The 26,861-nt window shown below is 43.0% G+C and overlaps 1 protein-coding gene across 1 annotated transcript in view; it reads right to left on the reverse strand.

The window, feature by feature from the left end:
• The window catches only part of kif21b (kinesin family member 21B), a 180,468-nt gene extending 163,120 nt beyond the window's left edge, over positions 1–17,348 (reverse strand). The window contains exon 1 of the mRNA XM_078197937.1: positions 17,051–17,348. Coding sequence (XP_078054063.1) covers positions 17,051–17,094 — 44 coding nt within the window. The 5' untranslated portion in view covers positions 17,095–17,348. The remainder of the gene's footprint in view (positions 1–17,050) is intronic.
• Positions 17,349–26,861: the final 9,513 nt, after the last annotated feature.

Genomic DNA, 26,861 nt, shown 5'->3' on the forward strand with positions numbered 1-26,861 from the left:
GTGGCAATTTTCGGAACCAGCACTTAGTTAATATAACCCAACATATGTCAAATTTGAAGAAAGGAAATCTTCATTTGAAAAAAGACCAGATAACGACAAATACAAATCATTATCAGAGAATGCAGAGACACTGGGCATCAGCATAATCTCCTGTTTTTTAATGTTTCGTAATTTTTTGATTATTGTCCCAAGTCAGGGGATGAACATCTCCCTCATTAATAACCACGTGTTTGATCAATTTCAATTCAGTTTCCATTAGCATTGAAAAAAAACCACAGTTCATTAGTTTCAATATTTTGTCTTTAATGCACGGCTGAGAAATATTTAATTGCTCATTCAAAATTTTATAGAGGACTGTCAACCCAGGGGCTTTTCTTTGGTTTTGGACACTGTGCCAGCCTAGCGACGTGACCAACTGGGTTGCTGTTGTTCTGCTAAAATTTATTAGTGAGGATATAAGCTGGCATCATTGATGTAACTTCATTCTGTATCCAATTGCGTTATACCCGATTCATGAGGCTCACAATTGACACTGGATTCTAAAATTAATTAATTTCCAGTATGAAAATTCTTCATCCAGCTCAGCAAAAGAAAGTCTGAATAAAAAGATCTCATCTGGATTTTAGTGCAACACAATATGCAAATTCACTAGAACCTACAAAAGAGACCAATAATGCCTCACTCAGTCCAGGGGAATTTGTGGGTCAGAAGTCCAAGTTATGTGAGAAACTGTTACACATCTGTGATTCTCCCCTGATTGGTGAACGTGGCCAGAGGGTCAGCCTGCCATCCAATTAAGAGCAGCGAGCAAACTCTTGAAACTGGAGAGCCAATAGGAGACCTGCCAGCCAAAAGCCGCAGCATTCTGCCATGGCGGGTAAGCGAAGGAAAGGGCATCTGAAAAATTGATGTGCTATCTTTCCAACTTCTTCAAATTTGAAGTGGCTTTTGCAACCACACCACCTCTATGGAGGAGAAAAGGGAGCGGTGGGGCAATTTCCGGGAGGAATAGCAGGCCTCTCAGCCTACTGGAAATTCCTGGCCTACTGGGAGCACTACTGCCCCCCTTCCGCTTCCCCCAAATCTCCCCACCGCCCCACCCACCCCCCCAACCCCACTCCCCCAAAACCTGTCTGCCATCTCCAGACAGCTAAACTGTCAATTGCCATCTGAGGGAACCTGGAGGTCAACAGGAAAGTCCCAGTGGACCTGTGCTTTAATAGGCCTCAAGTGGCCACTGTTGACTAGCTCCCTCCATGCCAGCTACAAGCAGGTAGCCCTGCCACGAGCCACCAATCCCCGGTCCTGCTTTGGAAAAGGGGCCGAGGGATGGGCTCTAATTTTGAGATTGTACCCCATCACTTTGGATTCCCCACCAGGAGGTAATGTGCCTGTACCTACCTCATTGAATCTTACTGTAATTTTAAACACCTCAGTTAGAACACCTCAATCTTCTAAACTCAAGGGAACATAAACCATATCTACACAGGTTATCCAAATAACTTATGTCTTCGTTCATTAACTCATACTTAATGAAATTTTATTTTGACCCTTAATATGATGCAGACAATTAAAAGCTGCACAATGTACTAACACTGAATTAATAGAGAAATTATTAAAGCACTCTGTACTAAACAAGAGGAATGGATATACTTCACTCATGAGCTGCAATATGTGAACACTGATCCTTCAAATTATCAAGTACATTTCAGAATTCATTTCAGTGACTCATTATCAGTTTTGATTAAAGACTTGATGAAGACTGATGACTATTTTTTCCTTGACAAATCTATTGATTCTTTAATTTTTTTGAACTTCACCAAGGTCTCTGAACCTAATAGTATCCCTCCATTGCCTTCAGGGTGCGTGTCTCTGAATGTACACTTGTCCTACGTTGCCTTTTTAACCTCTCAGACTAATCAGTCACTGATCTGCCCTTTATTTTGTCAAATACACTCTGTAATTTCCAAGCTCCTTCCTCTGACTTCACAGTCCGCGCCAGCTTGGTACCATCAGCAAGTTTGACCAATTAACATTTAGCTTTTGAGCCTTGGCCATTTATATATATGAGGAACAGTGATGGGTTCAACACTGAATCAATCCTCAATACACTGCCATCATCCCCCACCAGCCCAGTCTAAACTAAAGAATAATCATCGTTTTCTATCCTTCAACTTTTTCTTTTCCATTTTTGAATCCATTGTGTGAATCATCACTCATCTTTCATGCAGAACTTTGTCAAATTGAATTTGCAAGTCTAGGAACACTATGTCATAGCGCTTTCTGCCAGTCCGTCCCAGATGTTACTTCTTCAAAAGAAGCCAAGAAGGTTGCTCAAGCAAAATTTTTCCTGACTGAATTAGGGTGGCCCAGTGGTTATCACTACTGCCTCAGGGACCTGGGTTCAATTCCTGGCTTGGGTCACTGCCTGTGTGGAATTTGCACATTCTCCCCATGACTGCCTGGATTTCTTCCGGGTGCTCCGGTTTCCTCCCATAGTACGCAGACCAGGTGGATTGCCCCTTTGTGTCGGGGGACTTGCTAGGGTAAATGCATGGGGTTATGGGGATAGGGCCTGGATGGGATTGAGGTCGGTGCAGACTCATTGGGCCAATTTGCACAGTAGGATTCTATGAATCCATGTTAGGATTAGGAACCATAAAAAATAGTTACAGAAGTGTGTGTAATTAACTCAGTGATGTATTGGTCAATGATGTATTGAGCAGTTCTAAAATTGCAAAACTAGTATCATGATAAGATCCAGAACTGCTCCGTCAACAGATTTTCTTTCAACTTATCTCAACACTAAGGAAGAGTGATGGGGCGGCATGGTTAGCACTGCTGCTTCACAGCACCAGGGACCCAGGTTCGATTCCCAGCTTGGGTCACTGTTTGCACATTCTCCCTGTGTCTGCGTGGGTTTCCTCCGGGTGCTCCGGTTTCCTCCCACAGTCTGAGAGACGTGATGGTTTAGTGCATTGACCCGAGCAGGCGCCGGACTGTGGCAACGAGGAGAATTTCACAGTAAACTTCATTGCAGTGTTAATGTAAGCCTTACCTGTGACTATTAAATAAACTTAACTTAAATAGGAGGCAAGACTTTTTTTTTAAACGGCCAATGTGGATGGATCTGATTATCCAATCAGAGGGAAATACAAGATCTATTTGGCAATATCAGAGTAAATGAAAAGTGGAAACCAGAAGCTGATGAGAATAATAACTTGTTTAAAATAAGGAAAAATTTGACATGTTTACAAACTATTTCATTTTCGTGTTGGGGCGTGACCAGTTATTGTAAAAGAGTTTAAGTTCTGTCCCTCTATTGCCAGATAATGCAAATCTAATTTGAATGGAACTAATTTAATTTTTTTTTTCTTTGCAATACAAACATGTGTTTTGCTGCTGTGAATGTTGCACTGTGCATAAATTAGCATCAACCCATGAGTCATAATCTCAATTAAGTTAGCAGCAACCAACTTCATTTGTTACTTAGTCTATATCTGAAAACAGATTTCTGTGCATGGGTTGACAGAGAAACAAGCTTTATCTTGCTTTGCATCGGCACGTAAGTCACCAGAACTCAATAATTCCTTTTCTGGCTTCCATTCATTCATTTTCTCATCATAATGGTTCAGTTCAGCTTGTTCTTTGAAAAAGGACTGGTTGTCAAGTCAACTGATACATTTGTAAAAGATTTTCAAAATATATGTGCTGGCAAAATGCTACATTTTCAAATGACGGCAATTTACCAAAGTAATATTATTAATTGTAAAATACATCATTGGAAACCAGGGGTGGGCAACCTGCGAACCGGGAACCACATGAGGCCACATCTGGGTTCTGAGTGCAGCCCACAAAACATTTTATTGACTGCTGCCCATGCGCAGGGTTACCACTGCCCGTGTGGTTTTTTTCCTACTGGTATGAACCATAGAGTACAGAATGAGACCACTTGGCCCATCGAGCCTGCACTGACAACAATCCTCGCCAGGCCCTATCCCCGTAACCCCACATATTTATGCTGCTAATTCCCCCAACACTAAGGGTGGGATTTTCTGGCCGTACTCACCCGAAGGCCAGAAATCCCACCCGAGGTCAACAGACCTTGGTGTGGTCCGTGTCCCGCCTGCTATGATTCCCGTGGCGGACAGGGCAGGAAAATTCCGCCCTCAGGGTCAATTTAGCATGACCACAGCAGTGTGTGAATGTGCTTCAAGGTTTTACAAGTTACAAATCAATTTCCATGGAAAGAAATTCTCCCTGAAATGTATGAGTTAATTTTGATGTGACACTTCTTGCGAAACAATAACAAAACGTGACCTGAACATTCTCAGAGATGCAAATAGTCTGAAAGCTCAATAGCCGTTGAATGTATTGTCTACATCAATAATGACTGGAGCCACTGGTTTCTAAAATAGAATACTATTCAGTCACTATTGTGTTTGCCATCAAAGGTTATGTTGGAACTTCTCATGCTCAAATCAGCAAAAAGAAATTTACTCATTTTGCTGAAAATTAAAAATAATTTGGACTTTTGTCTAAGGGGCGAGGGGTGTTATACTAGAATATTTGTCTAACCTGTTTTCCATGGTATACCCAGATTCAAACAGTTTTCCCAAAAGGCAAGTATCGTATGTGGATGCTGGAAAATAGCAGGAAAAGGTTGGAAATACTCAGCAAGTCAGGCAGCATTTGTGAAGAGAGAAACAAAAATTTACAGGCTGAATTTTCAATAATCACTGTTGATGAGTCTGGAGGAAAGAAAGTGGGGACCAAAAATGGGAGAGAGCAGTAGCGAAGATGTCCTTCAAAGTGTTTTAAAAAGAGCAGCAGCCAGGGCTGAGGAGGCCAGTTTGGCAGGTAGCCTGTGCCAGCACAGCAAGGTCGCCGAGACTTGACCCCCAGGCCAGGCTTGAGGAGGGCTGGTCAACCGAGGGTGAAACGAGAGGCCAGATAGCCAGCCCGAGCGAGCAGAGCAAGTTTGTCAAGCTCGAGGTGATGTGCAAGGACCGAGGAAGTGTCCGCAGTCACTGAGGGGAACTATGGGGTGACACGACCCCCAGGCCAGGGGTGAGGACTGAGGGCAAGGTGCGAGGTCAGGTAGCAAGGCAGCCAGCGGCGAGGCGAGCCAAGGTCATCAAGAAGTAGTGATTTGACCCCCAGGTGAGGCCTGATGCAGGCTGGGTGTTTGAGGGTTAGGCCATACCATAGCCAGGCAACCTGAGCCAGCAGCGAGGCTGTGAAGAGAAAGTGTAGAAGAAAAGCTATCTAAATTGCCATGCCAACAAGGGACTAATCAAGAAAATCTTAAAAATCTGTCCCTCTTACCACATTCACTTGTTTAAATTCTGTTTTTCCAAGAGGATCCATTTGCTGGTCTAATATAATGGCTGCTGGTCACATGCAGATAATTCCAGCCACCATCGCTCTCAAGACTGGCTTTCAGAAAGTCTCTTCTAGGACAAAGAACGGAATTCTACCAGGCACAGCCACTGATATTGGACTTGGACTCACTGGACACTCCACTTTACAGCAGTAGCTTCTTTAACTTTGAGAGGGGGCATATGGAAGTTAACTTAAACTGGGACTCTCAATATACAGAATGGCCTGTACACATCTTGTTGATTGCAGCATTTGCTCCTTCACTGGACTGGCTCATTCTGCCCTGCACTATCCTGTGCTGCAGTCACATCATCAGCTGACTTTTCCATCTCGTCGCTGATCAGCAAGTTCCATGTTTGCTTGCCTCAAGACACACAGATCCCAACACTGACCATCTTTACTGTCATTCCAACATGCAATATACTTGGATTTCAGTTCAGCAATTACACGTATGTTTTTACAAGTTAAAAAGCACTGAAGCAGTTAAGCAGTGGTGAATTTGTGTATTTTTGTGGTCTGCGCCTTTGCATTCTGAGAGAGGGGTCGGAAGGGCTATGATGTCATTGGAGGCGGGGTGTTATGTCATGGGGAGTAGGGAGACACCACAGCATTGGGGGATAGGGGCAGAAATGAAGGTGAGCAGGGGACGTCACAAAGTGCAAGTCCGCCACTGCAATCATATCTTACATTTTAGCAGCAACTATTTTGAGTTTTAAACAAAACTTTTAAAGCATTTGTGCTTCACAGTGCTCTGCCAATGATGTGCTACTTTGAACATTAATTTTAACAGACAGCATTTAGGAACACAAATAACCATTCACAAGTATAATGAGTGCATTGTACTCCTAAAATAACTTGACTGCATTTTTTGATCAAAACTTAGTTGCATGTCAGATAGTCCAAAGAAAGCGCGACAGTTCGTTAATAAGAGGGAAAGAAACTTCTGAGTGTATGTTTTTGGTTATGGAATGGACATTGCCCGATGCGATTAAGAACTGATATTGGTCAGGAACACTTTAGCACTAAATATAATGTGCTGGCGTGACTGTCAGCTTGCTTAAATTGGGGGCAAAGATATTTGACAATTTAAAAGCAGCTTGCACTTCTTAAATAGGAAGATACGTTGGCTGCAGGCAGTAGTCACTTAAAGTTCCCTAGAATGGCAAAGAAAAGAGAAGTTTCTCAGACACTGCTTTAGAGCTATTCATGGGGAAAGTTCTCAGAAGATTCTGGTGAAGGGTCATCGACCTGAAACATTAACTCTGAATCTTTCCAAAGACGTTGCCTGACCTGCTGAGTATTTCCAGCATTTTCTGTTGTTATTAGCAGAAGAAGGAATCTCTTGTTCAGACAAGCCAGTTGGAAGACATCCAGACAAATTCCCCAACAGCAGCGAGTGCAGGTGGCACACTGGGTAAGTGGCAAAATCGGTATAGTTCCCGGCTCCACAAACCTGACCTGGTAGAGAGTGGTCCGTAAGGTCGGATTCTTATCCCGATGTGGTGGAGTTTCCTGGGAATCAGGCCAGGCAACTGTGGAAGGAGTGTTGAGTATGCTGCGTGCAGAGGAGGGCTGGCTGGAAGGTCTGCCTCGCTGCAACGTCACTGGATCAAATTTTTTTATAAAGAACAGAAAAACATAAAAACCCTTCAGCCCTTACTCCTCATGCCCTCTCACCTCCCCCATGGCCCCTCATGCCCTCTGTGCCAACCTATGGCTCTCTGCTTATCCCTTGGCCTCTCATTCTGTGCCAACATATGCCACTCTGCTGACACCCCAAAACCCCTCATAACCTCCATGCCAACCCATGTCCCCTGAATACAACGCATGCCCTTTATAGCCCCTATGACAACTTAGTGCCAACTCAAGGCCCCCACCCAACACCTTTTACCCTTACACATAGCATGTCAATTCACCCAGTATCCATCATAGCCACATTTCAGAACCCGTGCTAAGATGATTCCCAGCTTGGGTCTCTGTCTGTGCGAAGTCTGCATGTGTCTGTGTGGGTTTCTTCCGAAAGACGTGCTGGTTAGGTGCATTGGCCGTGCTACAATTCTCCCTCAGTGTACCCAAACAGGCGCCGGAATGTGGCGACTAGGGGATTTTCACAGTAACCTCATTGCAGCATTAATGTAAACCTACTTATGACATTTATAAATAAAGTTAAACCTCATTTTGTGGAGTAGGATCTCGTCACAACCCGATGGAAAGGTTAACTTGTAATTGCTGGCTGTTACACTTGAAGATTTTAGCTGACGCCCTGACATCACTGCAGAAACATAACCAGATATTTTGCGAGACTTCAATACATTTTAACATATTAATTGCACACTGGTGATTTCATCAGCTCTACATGCCTGCAATCAGACACCATCTGGCACTTTCCTAGGACTGGGCACTGCAAGAGGAATGGCGCCAAATGGTGCCACTGCTGATGAATTAGAGGATCATGTGTGGGACAAAAGGTTGTTAATTATACAAAAGAAGCCCGTGACCCAATTCACCTTCTAGAACTCAAGCTTAAAAAAAGCTGCACTGCAGTACCTGCTGTGCACTTTTAAATTCAGGCTGCTTTTGTTTCATGCTTTATGTCCCTCTGACACAGCATCGCAACTCAATCCCTCTCTGAACTATTATAGATAGGCACACAAATCTTGAAAAACAGCCTTGTCGCACACAGTCACTGGATTACAAGTTAAGAAAATGTTTTTTTCCACCCCGAATCGTTTTATTATCTTACATTCAAATTAATTTTCTGAATTAAAACTGCGTGTGTAAATTATATTCCTGAAAATAAGGACTGAATTTTAGTTAAAAACTCTTAAAGGAGCAGGATATTTTCCGGGAGCAGATGTCTCCGTTGACTTAAATTATGTGGTGGCAAAAATGAAACGCAGCACTTCCAACAATGTATAAATTCCCACTGACTTCAAGGAAATAGCAAGGAGAATGTTGTTTTACCGTTTCAAAATAATCAAATAACACTGGCTCCTAAACATTTATTTTATTGATCACTCTCTCATACAGGAGAAGTTAGGTTTCAATGCCTATTATTCAGGCCAGTTATCTACATTTATTAAAATTTAAAAAAACTTGTATCTACATAAGAACGGCAGCATGATGGCACTTTGGTTAGCACTGCTGCCTCACAGTGCCAGGGACCCACCTGGGTTCAATCCCCAGCTCAGGTCACTGTCTGTGCGGAGTCTGCACGTTCTCCCTGTGTCTGTGTGGGTTTCCTCCAGGTACTCTGGTTTCCACCAACAGTCTGAAAGACATGCTGGTTCGCATTGGCGATGCTAAATTCTCCCTCAGTGTACCCGAACAGGGGCCGGAGCGTGGTGACTAGGGGATTTTCACAGTAGTCCATTGTAGTGTTAATGTAAGCCTACTTGTGACACTAATAAATAAAATTAAACCTGCCACCCTACCCACACACCCGCACCCACCTGCCACCTCACCCAACTACCATCCCACCTACCTGCCACAATCCCACACGCCTACATGTGACACTAATAAATAAACTTTAAAAATCTTTTTAAAAAGAAATAGGAACAGGCAAAGACCATATGACCAGTGAGCCTGCTCCACCATTTGATGCAATCATGGCTGATCTTGGGCCTCAACTCCAATTTCCCACCTATTCCCCACATCCCTTGATTCCTTGAGACATCCATAACCTGTCTACCTGAGCCTTAAAAGTGAGGGAGGTAAGGGAAGGGTTGCACTTTTCTGGGGGTGAGGGAAGGGTGAACATTATTAAGGGCTGGTGTAGCAAAATCCATTCACATCTCTCAGTGGAGACATTTCTCCCCATCTCAGTCCTAAATGATTGTACGCTTATCCAGAAACTGAGCCCCCTGTTTGAGAATCCCAGCCAGGGGAAAGGTGCCCAGATCTTTTAGTCAGCAGCAGAGCAAGTGCGTCCAACACTCACAGCGATTAAAGTACCCATTACCATTTTATGCTGTAGCTTTGCACCTTCTGGTCTTGGCTCCAGATTGAAGCAGGGATGAGCAGAGTCAAGAGGCCAAGTTGGATTGTAATTCCAATTGAGCCATGCCTCTTTTTGTCATGAATTGAAGACATGCCCCTTAAAGTCTTTCTTCAGTTCATTGAATTGCAATGTTCCTTAAATGGACCAGTCAGCCTCAGAAACCACACAGCCTCATCCCCACGAGAAGGTTCAGCCCTCTCCCCAACCCACTGACAATGCTAATACCCTTAATGCACCCAACAAGGTTCGACCCCTTTCACCCTCGACAGTGTTCACCCCACTTTCTCACCCCCAGCATTGTACACCCCCATTCCATCTCATTCTCCCACCCCATCCTGAAAAATGCTCATTCCCTCTCCCCACACACCCACACAATATTGATTCTTCCGACATCGGTTGATAGACAAACCTTTGCCAGGACACTGGCGGAATTTGCATTCTCCTCTTGAAGTGGCACCACATCAACAGGCAAATAGGACAACAGTCTCAAAATCTCACTGAAAAGAAAGCACCTCTGACAATGCAATGCAACGCACTATTTGCACTGAAGTGCAGCTCTAAATTGTGCCTAAATTCTGGAGTGGGTATTGCATCCTCAACTCAACGGCATGGTGGCACAGTGGTTAGCACTGCTGCCTCACAGCGTTTGGGTCACTGTCTGTGCGAAGTCTGCACATTCTCCCCGTGTCTGCGTGGGTTTCCTCCAGGTGCTCCGGTTTCCTCCCACAGTCCGAAAGACATGCTGGTTAGGCGCATGGCCATGCTACAATTCTCCCTCAGTGTACCCAAACAGGCGCCGGAGTGTGGCAACCAGGAGATTTTCACAGTAACTTCACTGCAGTGTTAATGTAAGCCTACTTGTGACACTAATAAATAAACTAAACGTTAATCTAATTCAGGAGCCAGTGTTGTAGGCGAAGACAAATTAAAAATTAATCTGGAATATTTATCAAAGTATATTTAAATTATACTATGATTTTATGCAGTGAGACCATGCTTCAGATTTATCTCCAATGAGAATTTACATTAAAGTCAGTATATCGGCCAAATGCAAAGTTGCTGGGGGAAGGAATTCAAATTGTGGGGACAAAGTCAGCAGAGCTGCCGTGCCAACTTGCAGCCAGAACCAAATTCAGCTTCTGACCTTATTTAAATGCTGCTGACAAGCTGTCGGTGTCTAAGGTGCACTCAGTTGGGGTGGATGGGATATTGGCTGGATTTCAAACGGTGGGAGTATAGTAAAGAGCGATTCATCAAGGTCTTGTTGGTCAGGGTGTAGCAGCAAAACCACACTTCCACAACTGTGTCCCATTCTCATCACCATGCCGCCAAACGATATGTGTTCTTTGATGAGAATATAGGAAACATTTACAAGGTTAAACTCACATAAAGGATGAGCTCGCAAGAATGGCCCATCAAAAATCGAGTCTAGAAAGAGAAGTAGGGGATTGGCAACTCAGTGCCGAGAAGATAAAGTGGAATAACAGTGCAAGTACAATAATAGGGCCTGGAGACATAGAACTAGAGCTGCACAGAGTAAATTTTACACAAATTTTAGAAAGATATGTTCTATTCACCTCTCTTCACAATGCTGTGTCTTCAAGTCCCAATCCTGGATATTAGCCCATTCTCTGGATTGACCCTTCAGTACTGGGAGTATTGCATTGTCAAAGATGCCATCTTTTAGATGTAATGCTGAATTTACACCTCTTTCGTCTGTCCAGATTGACGCAAGATCCCAGGGCATTTTGCAAAGAAAGTCATGGACAATATTTACCCTTCACCTGACAGCATCAAAACAGATCAATTGGTCATTTATCTCTGCTGTTTGTGGAACCTTGCTGTGCACAAATCTGCTCCCATGTTGGCTAACATGACAACTGGGGCTACAGTTGAATGCATTCGCTGTGAAGCTGGTGGAATGCCATGAGCAACTTTATAAATGCAGTCTCTTTTTCACTCTGATATCTTTTTATTAAAAATAATCTGCTAGGCAAAACAGCAGAAGCAAAAGCACAAGAATAATTTTGGATTAGAAATGTAAATTTGGTTACTGCCTTCATAGATGCCGCCAGACCTGCTGAGTTCTTCCAACATTTTCCGTTTATGTTGCTGAAACCTTCGGCTGGTTCATGGTGCTGCTACTTGTTACAATGTGACGGTTGAGATGTTTTGTGGACATCCTATTAAAGGGCCAAATAGCTGACGTGTGCTCTTCTCATGTTCTTACATTCAGTAATTGCACATTTGTAACAGCAATAAATAATGAATATGATGTTTTGGAAACAAATACATCACCATGCTTGGCCCAATGATGATTTCCCCTTAGTTAAAGGGTCAGTGACGAGGAGACACAGGTTCAAGCTGAGAGGCAGGAGGTTTAGGGGGAACATGAGGAATATCTTATTTACCCAGAGGGTGGTGATGATCTGGAATGTGCAGCCTCAGAGGGTGATAGAGGCGAGTTGCCTTGCACCCTTTAAAAAGTCCCTGGGTGAGCATTTGGCACATCATAACATTCAAGGCTATGGACCAAGTGCTGGTAAATGGGATTAGGTGTAGTCAGGTGTTTGTCCGAAAGGCCTCTTGTGCATTGTATGATTCTTAACCCATCCTTGTTCCCATGTCTTATGCTTTAAATCATTGATCTGACACATTTCAACAGCAGATCTTTCTGTGTATAGTCTTTCCTCACAGCAACACCCTGAATGGTGACCAAATGGTCTGTGGGCAGAACTCCTCATCTGTGATGTCACTGGAGAATTTAAGTTTGTTTTAATAAATACTGCATTCATTAAATGTGAAGCTTCGGCACAAGCTAATTTTGGCCTGCGACTTAATACTTGATTTCTCAGTCTAACTTTAGGATCCTTACAGTCACCAGAAATGCTCCAGTTCATCAGGTTAGGTGGAATTAAAAGGCAAATGGTTTTAGGACAGTGCTGCAACCAATATTTGATTTAATTCTCCAGTACAGCAGAACTTTATTGCATCATTGATCAGAAATATTAAAACCATAAATTCTGGCAATAAACAGAAACCAAGAAAGAGTTCACAAGTTTTTCTTTGTACCAGTTAAGATTACATAACTAGATTAATGCAATTTCTCCGATAAATTATGCCTTGCATTTTGGTGAAGAAGAAAGACTTGCATTTTTAAACAGTGCTTCTCACAATCTCAGGACATCCCAAAGTGTTAGTCATTGGAATACTTTGAGCTGTAGTCACTATTGTAATATTGGAAATGCAGCCACCAATTTGTGCAAAGCAAGATTCCACAAACAACAATGAGATAATCTATTTTTAAATGTTGATTCTATTAGAATCCCTACAGTGCAGAAGCAGACTATTCAGCCCATCAAATCCAAACAGGTTCTATCCCTGTAGCCCCACATATTTACCCTGTTAATCCCTCTGACACTACAGGGCTATTTAGCATGACCAATCCACTTAACATGCACATCTTTGGATTGTGGGAGGAAACCGGAGCACCCGGAGGAAAACTACATAGACATGGGGAAACGTGCAAACTCCACACAGTCACACAAGGCGGTAACTGAACCTGGGTCCCTGGCACTGTGAGGCAGGAATACTAACCACTGTGCCACCATGCTGCCCCCGATGGTTGAATGATAAATATCATCCAGGGCATCAGAACACTCTTCTCCAAACAGTACCTGAATTGGGATTTGAACTCACAATCTGACAACTCAAGAATTGGAAATAATACCGTGCGAGAGGCATGGTGGCACAGTGGTTAGCACTGCTGCCTCACAGCGCCAGGAACACAGGTTTGATTCCCGGCTTGGGTCACTGTCTGTGTGGAGTTTGCACATTCTCTCCGTGTCTGCGTGGGTTTCCTCGGGGTGCTCTGGTTTCCTCCCACAGTCCAAAGATGTGTGGGTTAGGTGAATTAGTCATGCTAAATTGCCCCTTAATGTCAGGGGGACTAGCTAGGGTAAATGCATGGGGTTGTGGAGATAGGGCCTGGGTGGGATTGTGGTCGGTGCAGACTCGATGGGCCGAGTGGCCTCCTTCTGCACTGTAGGATTCTACGATTCTATACCTACCGAGTCACAGCTGACACCTAAAGGAGTTAAACCAGTTCAGTACATTGTTGACTTACCCCAGTAAAAATATTCACATTACAACATTCAGCTCATGAAATTTATTTTTATGTGCTACAAATTACATAACTTCTGCCATTCTAAAGAACATGCATTGATCAGGATTGCATTGACTAGAAACTGCATTTAAAAAGTCCCAATCACTCCATTTTCTCACAAGTCCACCTGGATCACACATCACAGGACTCTGCCAACCATGCTATTAACTGACAGGTGGAAGGTGCACCACAATGACATCAAGATTGCTCCTGAGAATGATCCCACCTGCTTTCACATCATGATGTAGCAGAACTAAAAGCAATACTTCAGTTGCAGGTACTTTTTTATGATAGTCAGCTCTGCACTACCCATTCCATCTTCATCATTAAGACCCTAACATGCCTTTTCCCTCCACCCAGGTTTACTTTCAGTTTATCAGAAGAATATAAACATACCTATTAAGTTGAGAACTACATTTTTAGTAATTGGTTGTCATTGATGTACTAATGTGATATAAATACAGTAACGATAAAAGCAAATCTGTCCTTGTGTAAACCGAGTGCATATTTGTTTTGTAAACATTGGGGGTTTTTTTTGTAATCACTCCTCTCCCAGACACAGATAAACTTATCACACACCATGACAGTACAAAAATTTGGTTTAAAGTCAACAAAAGGCCTACATCCTTCCTGAAACTGAGTGTTACTGACACTTCCTGATTCTTTGCTTAGCAGTTTTGAACAGCGACGGTAGGTAGGAAGTGATGCCTTTTTCATCGAATTCATTAATGCTAAAGTATGAAAAAAAGAGGCATTCTACCAATTACATCTAAGAAATTAATTTAATTGTAAAAATCAATCGATTTGATTGAGATTGAGCTTTGTTTTGAAGTAAAATAACTCAGTTAATGTTTATAAGAGAATCTCTTAGTCTTGATTCGCTCACAACTCCCTTAACCTATACAGCCACCTTGAACTTTAGCTCTGTTCATTGGCTACCTTCTTTTGCTACTAAACATGTACAAATCCAAGGTGACATTCTTTACACTGTTTTATAATTACTTTCAGGTGTATACTATTGCTTCAGATCAATTTGCTTCAAGAAGCCATTTCTTATAAACTACCTCTTCTATACTTGTGCCATCTACTAAGATTTTTGTCAGTAATTACAATTTCACATTTTCTGTGTGTTATGTGCTACTGTTATCAAGGAAGTTATATGTGAAACAGATTTTTTTTATTAGAGACAGATATAAAGTAAGAAATCCCAAATTGTAGTTCATCCCATATCCACAAATCCCAAGAGGAAAAACTACATGAATTGGAAAGCCTTTGGTTCAAACTAAAATCCTGTCTTCAGCAAGTCCAACAGTTTATTCAGAAATGAAGAATCTTAAACTATTCTCTTGCTATATTTGGGCAGTCATTCAATAATCAATTTGAATGTGATTACACTGCTGATGGCTTAAGTGCTGATACCATTTTTTGTACTTTTCAGTACTTTATTTCTAATCAAAAAAGCCAATTCAAATTCAGTCCAATCATGGTTCCCACGAGCAACAAATCAGACCCAAGCTGACAAGACAAAACTTCACATCCCATCATGGCCTCGATCAAACAAGATCCAAGCTGACAGGATGAGGCATTTCACCCCCTCCCGGACTTGATCTAACATTTTGGGTGGAATTTTCCCGTCCCACCTGCCACGGGAATCATGGTGGGCAGGACACGGACCATGCAAAGGTCCATTGACCTCGGATGGGATTTTCCAGCCTTGGGGCGAGTGCGGCTGGAAAATCCCGCCCTTCGTCTGAGCCAAAATGCCAAGATGGCTTAAAAAAATTGCATCAGGTAAAGCCTAGGTTTTACTCATTGGCTTCCCCGATCCTTTATCCTACCCTAGCATAGGGAAACCACGATCGCAGGCGTCAGCACACCCCAAGTGTAATGGGCTAGCTTCGTTCCCTGGCTGATCATGGTTTAACCCCTGCCAAGTACATACCTTTTAACATCAAGGAGGAGATTCATTTTTTCCCAATAAATAACTGGAACAAAATTAAAACAAGCTTTGCGATCTCATTGCTCGGGTCAACGGTTGTGTTCAGGGTTTCCAATCCAATTTATTTCAGTGACTCCAAACAAATAAATATTATTTACAAACATGTAAATCAATTGAATATGTTTTGATCCCTGGATTGATTCCTTTAGAAGAGTCCTATTGTTTTGTGAGAGTTGTGCTTGAAATCAAACCAGGAGTAAATTGTTAATAAAAGCAGCTTGTGACAGTTAAGCTGAAGCTGATTTATCATTATGTGACATGAACTGTATTTTCCACTTATCTGTGGTGACAGATGATTTGTAAATTGCCCATTCGGTAAAAATTTAAAATCATTTTCTGAAATGTATGAATGAGCTTCACAATTGGGAGAAAACCAAAAAGTCACAGAACAAAATGACATTCTCTGGAATCCACTGACTGTCATTGTACCTTATTGTCTCTCTCCCCCTCATCACCACACCAACGCCACCCCCCCTCCCCCCTGCCCCCTCCCCCCCTCCTTTTTTTTTGGTCTCTGGTCTCATTAATATCTCCTATACATAACAGAACTTTAATTGACACTTTCCCGATCAAAATGTCCCAGCCTCTTACACACAGTCTTTGTTCTCATTCTCCATCGCTCTCATTGACGATTTCATGGTATCTTTCAAATTATTGCTGTAAGTCAGAATCTATTAAAAGGAGCAGCGTAATGATCATTATGAAACACCAAGAACATATTTCATTTCAAGCACATCTATTTCCAAATGATCTATTGCTGGTAATCAGCACTGTAAAACTGTCATTCTCACCATTTTGGAGGAAGGGAGGGGAGGGGGGGGGGGGGGGAAGTAGAAAGGTATCAAAAAAGCATTGTGTTATGCTATTGATGTTACATTGTCCTAATGTGGTTAGCAAAACACCTTTCACAGCTCACTTGAGTCGGTTATGATATTATAGCTATGAAAATTAAACAGCAATGTATTCCCCCCCATAACCCACCCCAACCATATTGTTTCCAATGCCCATGTAATAATACCAATCATTCACCATTTTAACTCCTGCATCGACAGAAGCTCACTTTGATGAATAAAGACTGAACAGTGAAACTGAAATTGAAAAAAAATGATCTGTGAAGAAGTGTCAAACATGCCACAATAACATGGGTGGTGTCACTTATTGCAGTTCCCCAAAAAGGATGGAAAAAAAATTATTTATGGTTTCCCCCTCCACCAGTCAATTATTGTGATAAGGGTCCATTGTCCCCCAGATATTAAATGCAGAACATGAAGCCAACCAAATGGAAAAATAAATTACCAAGCAAGAACTGAATGCCAGTCAACATAAAAGCAAGTCAGAATGATACAATCCATTCACAATTTATTTTAAAATGCAGAATCAATTAAGTTCCCATCATCTATTCAAGCAGGCAACAAGAGCACCCACACAATGGCTTCCCAGGCGTTTGACTGCCCTTGCTCTTGGCACCGACTCAAGCACTGTAATAAATAAGGAGCTATCTTACCTTAAAGCGACTTTGACACTACAGCCGTCTTGATGGGTCGCCATTATCTCGGTGCGCTCTCCAAACCCTCATCCAGCGAAAGGAAAATCGCGCCGACCTACTTGAACGCCGGGTGGGGTGGGGGGTTTTAAAGGGACGGATAGACGCGAGTGTCTTCACCACCCAAACTGAAGCGTGCCATCCCGCGACTAGCGGGCTCGGGGCGGTAGCGACATGCTCGCCTTTGCAACATCCTGCGCTACATTGTAGTCGCGGGCAATCCGCAATGCAACATCTAAAAGTCAGTCAGCCTCTCAGCAGAGTGCTGATTGCCGGGCAACCCAACCTGCTGGCTGGGCGGGGTCCACACAAGAGCGACGTCTCCCCCCACCAATCACATCCCCGAGACATACCAATGGGCGGCACATTGGCCAATCAGAATTGGAAACGAAAGGCATCAAGCTAGTCTGTCTCCCCCTCCTCCTCAAGGGGAAGGTTGTCAGCTCAGTGCTGCTCAATTTTCAAGTCCTCTGATCAATATATTGGGCAGCTTGGCGGCACAGTGGTTAGCACTGTAGCCTCACAGCGCCAGGGACCTGGGCTGGGTTCAAATTCCTGGCTTGGGTCACTGTGTGCAGCATCTGCATATTCTCCCCATCTCTGTGTGGGTTTCCTCTGGGTGCTCCGGTTTCCTCCCACAGTCTGAAAGACTGAAACCACAGTCTGAAAGACGTGCTGGTTAGGTGCATTGGCCGTGCTACAATTCTCCCTCAGTGGACCTGCACAGGCACCAGAGTGTGGCAACTGGGGGATTTTCACAGTAACTTCATTGCAGTGTTAATGTGAACCTGCTTGTGACACTAATAAATAAACTGAAACTTAAATATTTTCTGTTGTCTACACCCTAGCTATGACTTTAACACTCCATTCTGCACCCTCTCCTTTCCTTCTTTATGTATGGTATGCTTTGTATAGCGTGAAAGAAACAATATTTTTTTCACTGTATATACTTTATACTTTTCACTGTATACTAATACATATGACAATAATAAATCAAATCAAATTATCTTTCTTAAAACAACATATGCATTTAAACCAACAGCTTACTTTATAAAGGCTACCCATGCCAAAAAGCAAAAGCATGATGTAGGCAGGGTAATTGTCCAAGGGATCAGTGCCAAGAAATCACTCATTCATTCTTTTGTAACTGGGGACCAGGAATGTCTTCCAGGCACGTATACATTTGAAGTCCTCAATGCTGGAAAGTGAACTGCAATCTCTCTCTCGCCAAGAGGTACCAATAGGAGTCAAAGAAAAATGAGGAAACAATGCTAATGGACCTACCTCATAAAGTGCATGTATTTTTGTAGAGCCCTTAACCTAGTCCTTCACGATGAGGGAGATGTGAAAAGTGCACAGTTCACTAAAAGCTGGGGCACAGTTACAAAACATCATCAAAAAGTCCAGTGACCCTTTACTTTGGCATGTCTGCTACGACTCTCACCAATTTTTACAGATGTGCCATAGAAAGCATCCTTTCTGGATGTATCACAGCTTGGTATGGCTCCTAATCTGACCAAGACCGCAAGAAACTACAAAGGGTTGTGAACATAGCCCAGTCCATCACACAAACTAGCCTCCCATTCATTGACTCTGTCTACACTTCCCGCTGTCTTGGAAAAGCAGCCAGCCATAATCACCATGTACTCCAGACATATTCTCTTCCACTTTCTTCTGTCGGGAAAAAGATACAAAAAGTCTGAGGTCACGTACCAACTGACTCAAGAACAGCTTCTTCCCTGCTGCCAACAGACTTTTGAATGGACCTACCTTATATTAAGTTGATCTTTCTCTACACCCCAGCTATGACTGTAACACTACATTCTGCATTCTCTCCTTTCCTTTTCCCCTACGTACTCTACAAACAATATGCTTTGTCTGTATAGCACGCAAGAAACAATACTTTATACTGCATACTAATACATGTGATAATAAATCAAATCAAATCAAATTAAACCTCAAGTTAACTCTTGGAAGACAAAAGTGCTTCAGTTATGTTGAGTCTTGGTCAGAGCTAAGCTTGAGTCTTCTTTCAGTTTCTTCCATTTTAATTGACGCTGCCACAATACTGGTTGATTCCCGTTCTCCATCTCCCATTCTTCTTCTAATCTCCACTGGATGGTAACCATGCCCATTGCTCATAGATTCCCAGTATTGTTTGCAGGGTCCACCCTAGCTTGGGTGCCATTTCTTTTCATATGAACCATTATCTTGATTTGGCAGATGGTTTTACAGCCAGATGTCCTCTCTGTTGGTTACCCTCCCCATTTATCTGGGTTTCAGACTGGCACAATGTTCTCACTAGCTTGCCTGTGCCAGTGGTTGTGTTAGAGTTCACCTCAAGTCCTGCATTCAATTATGGGCACTGAACATCAAGAAAGATATAAAAACAGATTGTTTTTTATTCATTTGTGGGACATGGGCATCGCTGGCTGGCCAGCATTTATTGCCCATCCCTAGTTGCCCTTGTAAGGCAGTTGAGAGTCAACCACATTATTGTGGGTCTGGACTCACATGTCGGCCAGACCAAGTCAGGGTGGTAGTTTTCCTTCCCTAAAGGGCATTAGTGAACCAGATGGGTTTTTCTGACAATTGACAATGGTTTCACGGTCATCAGTAGATTCTTAATTTGAGATTCTTAAATCAATGCATATTCCACTATCTGCGTGGTGGGATTCGAACCCGGGTCCCCAGAACATTAGCAAAATTTTTGGATTAATAGTCTAGCACTAATACCATTAGGCCATTGCCTCCCTCTGAATTGCACAATTGTTTTGATGAAAGGTCATCGATCAGGCACATTAGGCAGAATTTAATTGATTTGGCAGAATTTGGGGGGGGACGGGGTTTGCCTGGAGAATCAGGTGGGAGTACCATATCGCATTGGTAAAACTGTCCTCAATTAACTTGGGGTCAAGAAGGACCTGAATTAGGAATGCTGTCCACTGGTGGCTAGATATCAATGGGGCTCATGAAGAAACCCTTCAACACTAATTATCCCTGAGTCCACAGGAATTTAGTGGTGATTCAGGGATTAAATGCAACACATACAGCTCTCCCATATCTTCCAAAGGCTGCCCAGAAAATCCTGTCAGGTTTCATGGGGAGGACGTTCCCTCATTGACAGGCACTGAGTGTGAGATTGAGGGACCTGGCATTAGGAATTTGGGATGAAGGGGTGGGGGGGGGTGGTGGTGGGGGGGGGGGGGGGGGGGGGGGGGCTGATAACCACCCTCTGCCCTTGCCTCTGATTCTCCAGCTTCTTCCTCACTGGTGACCCGGTGACCCTCTGACCCCATTCCACACACACTCACCTGTGTGCAGGGATCCAGCAATGATCCCCACACACCACAGTTGTCAATCAAGCAATATTTTCTCTGGGGCTCAGGAGTTTTAGCATTCTAATGGGTGCCTGGTCTCTCACCCAACCTTCATTGTGCATTTTTGGCTGAGATCCAGACGTTCGTTAGAATGATAGATGGTTGAAGCGTCTTAGTAAAGTATAGGATGGAAAGTAGAAAGTTATCAATGAATGACTGTTGTAAAAGCTTTAATTACACATCCTATTGTCTTTATTGGGTTCATTGGTTCTATACAATGTATTGTGGATGAATGGGCACTCAAGTGTTATTGATTTGCAGGGGAGGCATGAAGGGCCATAGGAGTGGCAAGGGGAGCACATCTTGGTATGGGCAACATGAGAGGCCATTAGTGTAGTTCAATATAGGTTGGCATGAGTGACATGATTTGATTTTGATTTGATTTATTATTGTCACACGTATTAGTATATAGTGAAAAGTATTATTTCTTGCGCGCTATACAGAAAAACATAGAAGGAAACGAGAGAGTGCAGAATGTAGTGTTACAGTCATAGCTAGGATGTAGAGAAAGATCAACTTAATATAAGGTAGGTCCATTCAAAAGTCTGATGGCAGCAGGGAAGAAGCTGTTCTTGAGTCAATTGGTACGTGAACTCAGGCTTTTGTATCTTTTTTCCGACGGAAGAAGGTGGAAGAGAGGATGTCCGGGGTGCGTGGGGTCCTTAATTCTGTCAGCTACTTTGCTGATGCAGTGGGAAGTGTAGACAGAGTCAATGGATGGGAGGAGGACTTTTTGTACTTACCTTTAAAAGGTTCCCTCATGTAGGCTTACAAATTCGCTGAGGTGTCGTGGACCACAATTCTTTGAAAAGCTGTTCCAACTCCAGGAAAAGCACTGAGAACTAGAGCATGTCTATCCTCACAATGGAGCTAGCCAGGTTGGGAGTGCATGGTGTGGGCTCACGACCCAAACAATCCCGGACTCTTAAATGGAACTCCCAATAATCAGGAACTCCAGGATTAGGGGTTAGGAAGCCTGGAATCAGAATCCAATTTTAAAGGACTCCCAAGTCATCCCAACTTACCAAAAATGCAGCCCATTGTATGAGACTGGGTCACACTGAGTTCAGGCTGGGTATGGGTGGCAGGTTTGCATCCTTAGAGAAGACTTAAGAGCCAATGTTTGGTTCATAAAGTGATATGAAATAGCAGCAGGAGTAGGCCATTAAAATGTAAATAATGTGGCGACCAGAGCAGGTCAAAAGCTAGGAATCCTGCTGCGAATAACTCCTGATTCCCCAAAGCCTGACCGCCATCGACAAGGCCTAACTCAGGAGAGTGACGGAATACTATCCACTTGCCTGGATGAGTGCAGCGCCAACAATACTCAAGAAGTTTGATGCCATCCAGGACAAAACAGCGTACTTGATTGCTACCCCTTCCACAAACATTCAATCCTTCCACCACCAATGAACAGTGGCAGCAATGTATACAACCTGCAGATGCACTATTGGAAATGACCAAGGTTCCTTAGGCAGTAGCTTCCAAACCCATGACCACTACCATCTGGAAGGAGAAGAGCAGCAGATACATGGAAACACCACCACCTGGAGGTTCCCCTCTAAGCCACTCATCATCCTGACTTGGAAATATGTCATTGTTCCTTCACTGTCGCTGGGTCAAAATCCTGGAATTCCCTCCCTAACAGCACTATGAGTGCACCTACACCTCAGTACTGCAGCAGTCCAGGAAGGCAGCTGGCCTAGCCAGCGACACCCCCATCCTGTAAATGAATTTTAAAATGCCCTTCAAGCTGCTCCGCCACCACTCAATGAGATCATGGGTGATCTTCTATTTTGACACAATTGTCTTGCACTATCTTAGTATCCACTGATGTTTTTAATATGTAGAAATCTATCGATGTTCAGTCTTAAACGTACTCAGTGACTGAGCCTCTACAGCTATCTGGGCAGAGAATTTCAAAGAAAGTAAACTTAAGCTCCAGCCATACATTGTAAAATTGGTTCTTGTAAGAGTTTGTGCTCCATGTCATTTTGATGGAAACTGCTATGCTACTTCCTCAATGATTTAGTAGGACACTTAAAGCTTAATGATGAGTTTCTACATGTGTCAAATGACAGGTAGTTAAAAATTACAAAAATTTGTAGCAAATTCATATTTTTGTTTAAAGTGGGCAGAAAGAGCTGAGCACCATGTCAATACAGGCAAGTAACAGATCCGTTTGAATGTAATTGACACCACCATGTAAGTGGGTAAACATTTAATCATGAAGATGATGCTCATTTAACTTAGCCATTTGTTTATTTGTTCAATGGGATTATATGCATCAAAGATTAAAAGAAATGTACACAAGAAAACTTACTTTAATAATAGGAATCGAGTCCATATCAGCAGGCTTCACATCCCAGCCCAGTTCAAGTGAATGGTGAAGAATTGATGAAATTATCTAACCATCATGAGTCAAAGAATTTACACAGTTAGCAAAACATGTGAATGAGTATTTGCAGATAACTTGCACATCAGTTAGCCTGCATCTTTATATAATTAATATAGAAAAGCATCTTTGTAATATCTGTTTTGAACTGATTTACATTCATTTCCGTGTGTGTATTCGGGTTTACTAAGTTAAGAACCAAGGCTTGTTTAATCCATGTGACTTAATATGCTAAATACTTTGGTAGACTTTTCTTTATTTTATGTAGGCGGAAGAGGCTATGAAGAGTCATGGTGGCACTACTGCCTCACAGTGCCAGGGAACCTGGGTTCGATCCTGGCTTGGGTCACTGTCAGTGTGGAGTTTGCATGTTCTCCCCGTGTCGGCATGGGTTTCCTCCGGGTGCTCCGGTTTCCTCCCACAGTCCATTAGATGTGCTGGTTAGGGGCATAGACCATGTAAATTCTCCCTCAGTGTACCCGAACAGGCGCCAGAGTGTAGCGACTAGGAGATTTTCACAATAACTTCATTGCAGTGCTAATGCAAGCCTACTTGTGACAATAATTAATAAATAAATAAACAGATATATAAATAAATAAATTGCTGTCTCACAGCGTCAGGGACCCAGGTTCAATTCCAGCTTCGGGTGACACTCTGTGTGGAGTTTGCACATTCTCCCCATGTTGGCATGGGTTTCCTCCAGGTGCCCTGGTTTCCTCCCACAGTCCAAAGATATGCGAATTAGGTGGAGTAGCCATGTTAAATTGCCCCTTAGTGTCAGGGGGATTAGCAGAGTAAATAGATGGGGTTAAGGGGATAGGGCCTGGGTGGGACAGTTTTTGGTGCAGCCTCAGTGGGCCAAATGGCCTCCTTCAGCACTGTAAAGATTCTATGATAAAGCTGGAAATTTTCAGATAGCTTATTTCTTTTACACTCAGAATTCTGAATATTTCCTTTTGCCCTGTGCTCCTTGAAAGCCATGATGTGGAGATGCTGGCGTTGGACTGAGGTAAGCACAGTAAGAAGTCTCACATTACCAGGTTAAAGCCCAACGGGTTTATTTGGTAGCACAAGTCACAAGCTTTCAGAGCGCTGCTCCTTCATCAGGTGAGTGGGAGAGTGAGTTTGTTTCTTTATCTGCCCTGTTTGTGAACAGAACTCCCACTCACCTGATGAAGGGGCAGCGCTCCGAAAGCTTGTGGCTTGTGCTACCAAATAAACCTGTTGGACTTTAACCTGGTGTTGTGAGACTTCCTACTACACTCCTTGAAGGCTACAGCAATGGTAAATTGCAATCAGTTTTAGCAATATTCCATATCATAAGCATTCATATACATCTTCATAAATTTTCTAAAGAATTAGATTCAGACAATTTATTCTATCTGAAAAGCACTGACATCTACTGTTTTGTACCTTCCCCCATTGACTGTGCTTCAGCTAATTAGTTTAGCTCCATTCAGGAAGTGTTAATTTGAGACAGGCTTTTTTGTTATGAAAGCTGCATCGCAACTTCAGCATTGCTGTCAATCTGTTCTCTCACCTTCTCCAGGTCAGCAGCCCCTTACACACCTGTTAAGTGTGTTCCCCTTTAAACAGAAATTTCTAAAATTCCCAGCCCCCCCCCTCCCCCCTCCATCTATATTTCTTTGAAATCAATACAAGATGCATTAAGGTAAGGGTAATTCACTGATGCATATTCCTTTTCTGTCCATAGTCCTAATTATCATCACTACCAATGCTAATCTGTTCATTGTTCATCGAATTACTGGAATCTGGTCGGCGCAAATGTAAGCAAAGCTCTTTAAGCTTTAGTAAACTCTTCTATCGATGTTCTACAATGGGATTTGTTTTACAGTTGATGAAATTATTTGTATGCTTTCTTAAAGCTGCAGTTGAACATCTCTATCAATCAATATGATCCAAGAAGCATTGTCCTTCAAATCAAATTTGTTTGAAAGTACTTTTGACTTTTTCCTACAGGGATCAATATAAATCACAAATAATTTGCGTATAGATGTTGTTGATGTTCGGTCATGGGGATATTAAACTTCGAATAACGATGAACAAAGGATTAAAGCTGTTAATCATGTTCGCACATTTGCATGTTCCCCCCGTGTCTGTGTCGGTTTCCTCCGGCTGCTCCAATTTCTTCCCACAATCCAAAGATGTGAAGGTTCATAGAATCATAGAATCCTACAGTTCAGAAGGAGGCCATTTGGCCCATTGAGTCTGTACCGACCACAATCCCACCCAGGCCCTGTCCCCATAACCCCATGCATTTATCCTAGCTAGTCCCCTGACACAAAGGGGCAATTTAGCATGGACAATCCACCTAACCCGCACATCATTGGACTGTGGGAGGAAACCCAAGTACCCGGAGGAAACCGACGCAGACATGGGAAGAATGTGCAAACTCCACACAGACAGTGAACCAAGTCAGGAATCAAACGCAGGTCCCTGGCGCTGTGAGGCAACACTGTTAACCACTGTGCCACCGTGCCCCCGCCCCCCCCCCCCCCCACCAAGTTCAGTTGATTGGCCATGCTAAATTGTCCCTTAGTGTCAGCGGGACTAGCAGGGTAACTATGTGGGGTTATGGGGATAGGGCTTGGGCAGGTTGGATGGGCCGAATGGCTGGCTCCCTTCTGCACTGTAGGGTTTCTATAATTCTCTGATTAATCAATACCAACACATATTATGGAAGAAATTTGGACATCTTGAAATGCAATTGAGTTGAGAAAGGCCTGTTGTTTGTGAACAGACTTCTGTTGATGTTACTTGCACATGGAAAATATTTAATTATAGAGTTATGAAGTTTTAGACCAGTACCCCTCAGCTATCAAGATAAACTAGACCAGTGCCTCCCGTGGAGAGGCCTTTAGTCATGGACTCTCTCTCACTTTGAGCGTCTGTTTCTGTTTTGTAATGCTAAACAACTGCACATGGTACTTTCACTTCCTTGTTGTAATTCCAGTACCGTCCTGTCGTCCATTAAAATATCTATTTCGCAAACTGAGATCAGCACCACAGACATGAGCCTGTTAATTCAGCCGTTATATCCGCGTATTACTCAGCTATTGTGACAGCAGATCTGCAGCTGCAACTGCTCACCTCCGTGATTGGCAAATTCTAATACGCTAAAAAAATGAACTGAAGCACACCAAGAATAACCTGATAATCACTAACTGATACAAATCAGTAGCATAGCACCGACACTTTTAGTCACACAAAGAAAGAGGTAAACGGGAATAAGTTTTAAAAAAATTCAGTCTTGGGATATGGGTGTCTCTAACAAATCCAAAATTTATTGCTCAACCCTAGCTGCCCTTGAGAAGGTGGTGATAGGCCCTTTCCTTAAAACGCTACAATCTTAGCACACATGGATGCTTTCACCACGTTTAAGAGTCTGCAAGCCAAGCAACTGAAAAATCCATGCAGCTTTCCCTGTGTAGGGCCTTCTGTAAATCAGATTATAATACAGCCAATAATCAGGGCCTTGCAAGTGTGCAAGAGGATAGTGATAGAGCTTAACCAGTTAAAGACACACACTTTAACAGAACAGGACACTTTCAACCTTCCTACTGCTTATTCCTTGGGGTCTTGGATAACTTAGTTATCCAAGCGAGAAAAATTCCACTCCCCAGTGAGGGGTCGACCCTTCCTGGTTTCGTTATGAGCTAGACTGTCTGATCAACTGAGCACTGTAATCGAGTACCGCAAATCTGCTTTCATCATGTACCAGAGTAGCAGCTTAAGTACTTTTGGCAACTGGAATTAGTAATATTATTTTATCTTTTATCAACAAGATGTGAAATATTTTCAACTCAAGGTTTCCATCATCACAAATCAGCCAATTCGATTCACTCTGCATAATATCAAGGAAAGGCTGAAAGCACTGGACAAGACCTTGAACCCACTCTCGCTGTCCGCGGGAATGCCAGTGGGCGCTACAGATCCGGTGAAATCGGAAATCGTGAATCTTGACGGAAAGATTGTG

The sequence above is a fragment of the Mustelus asterias genome, chromosome 25 (assembly GCF_964213995.1).
Source record: "Mustelus asterias chromosome 25, sMusAst1.hap1.1, whole genome shotgun sequence".
Classification (NCBI taxonomy): Eukaryota; Metazoa; Chordata; class Chondrichthyes; order Carcharhiniformes; family Triakidae; genus Mustelus; species Mustelus asterias.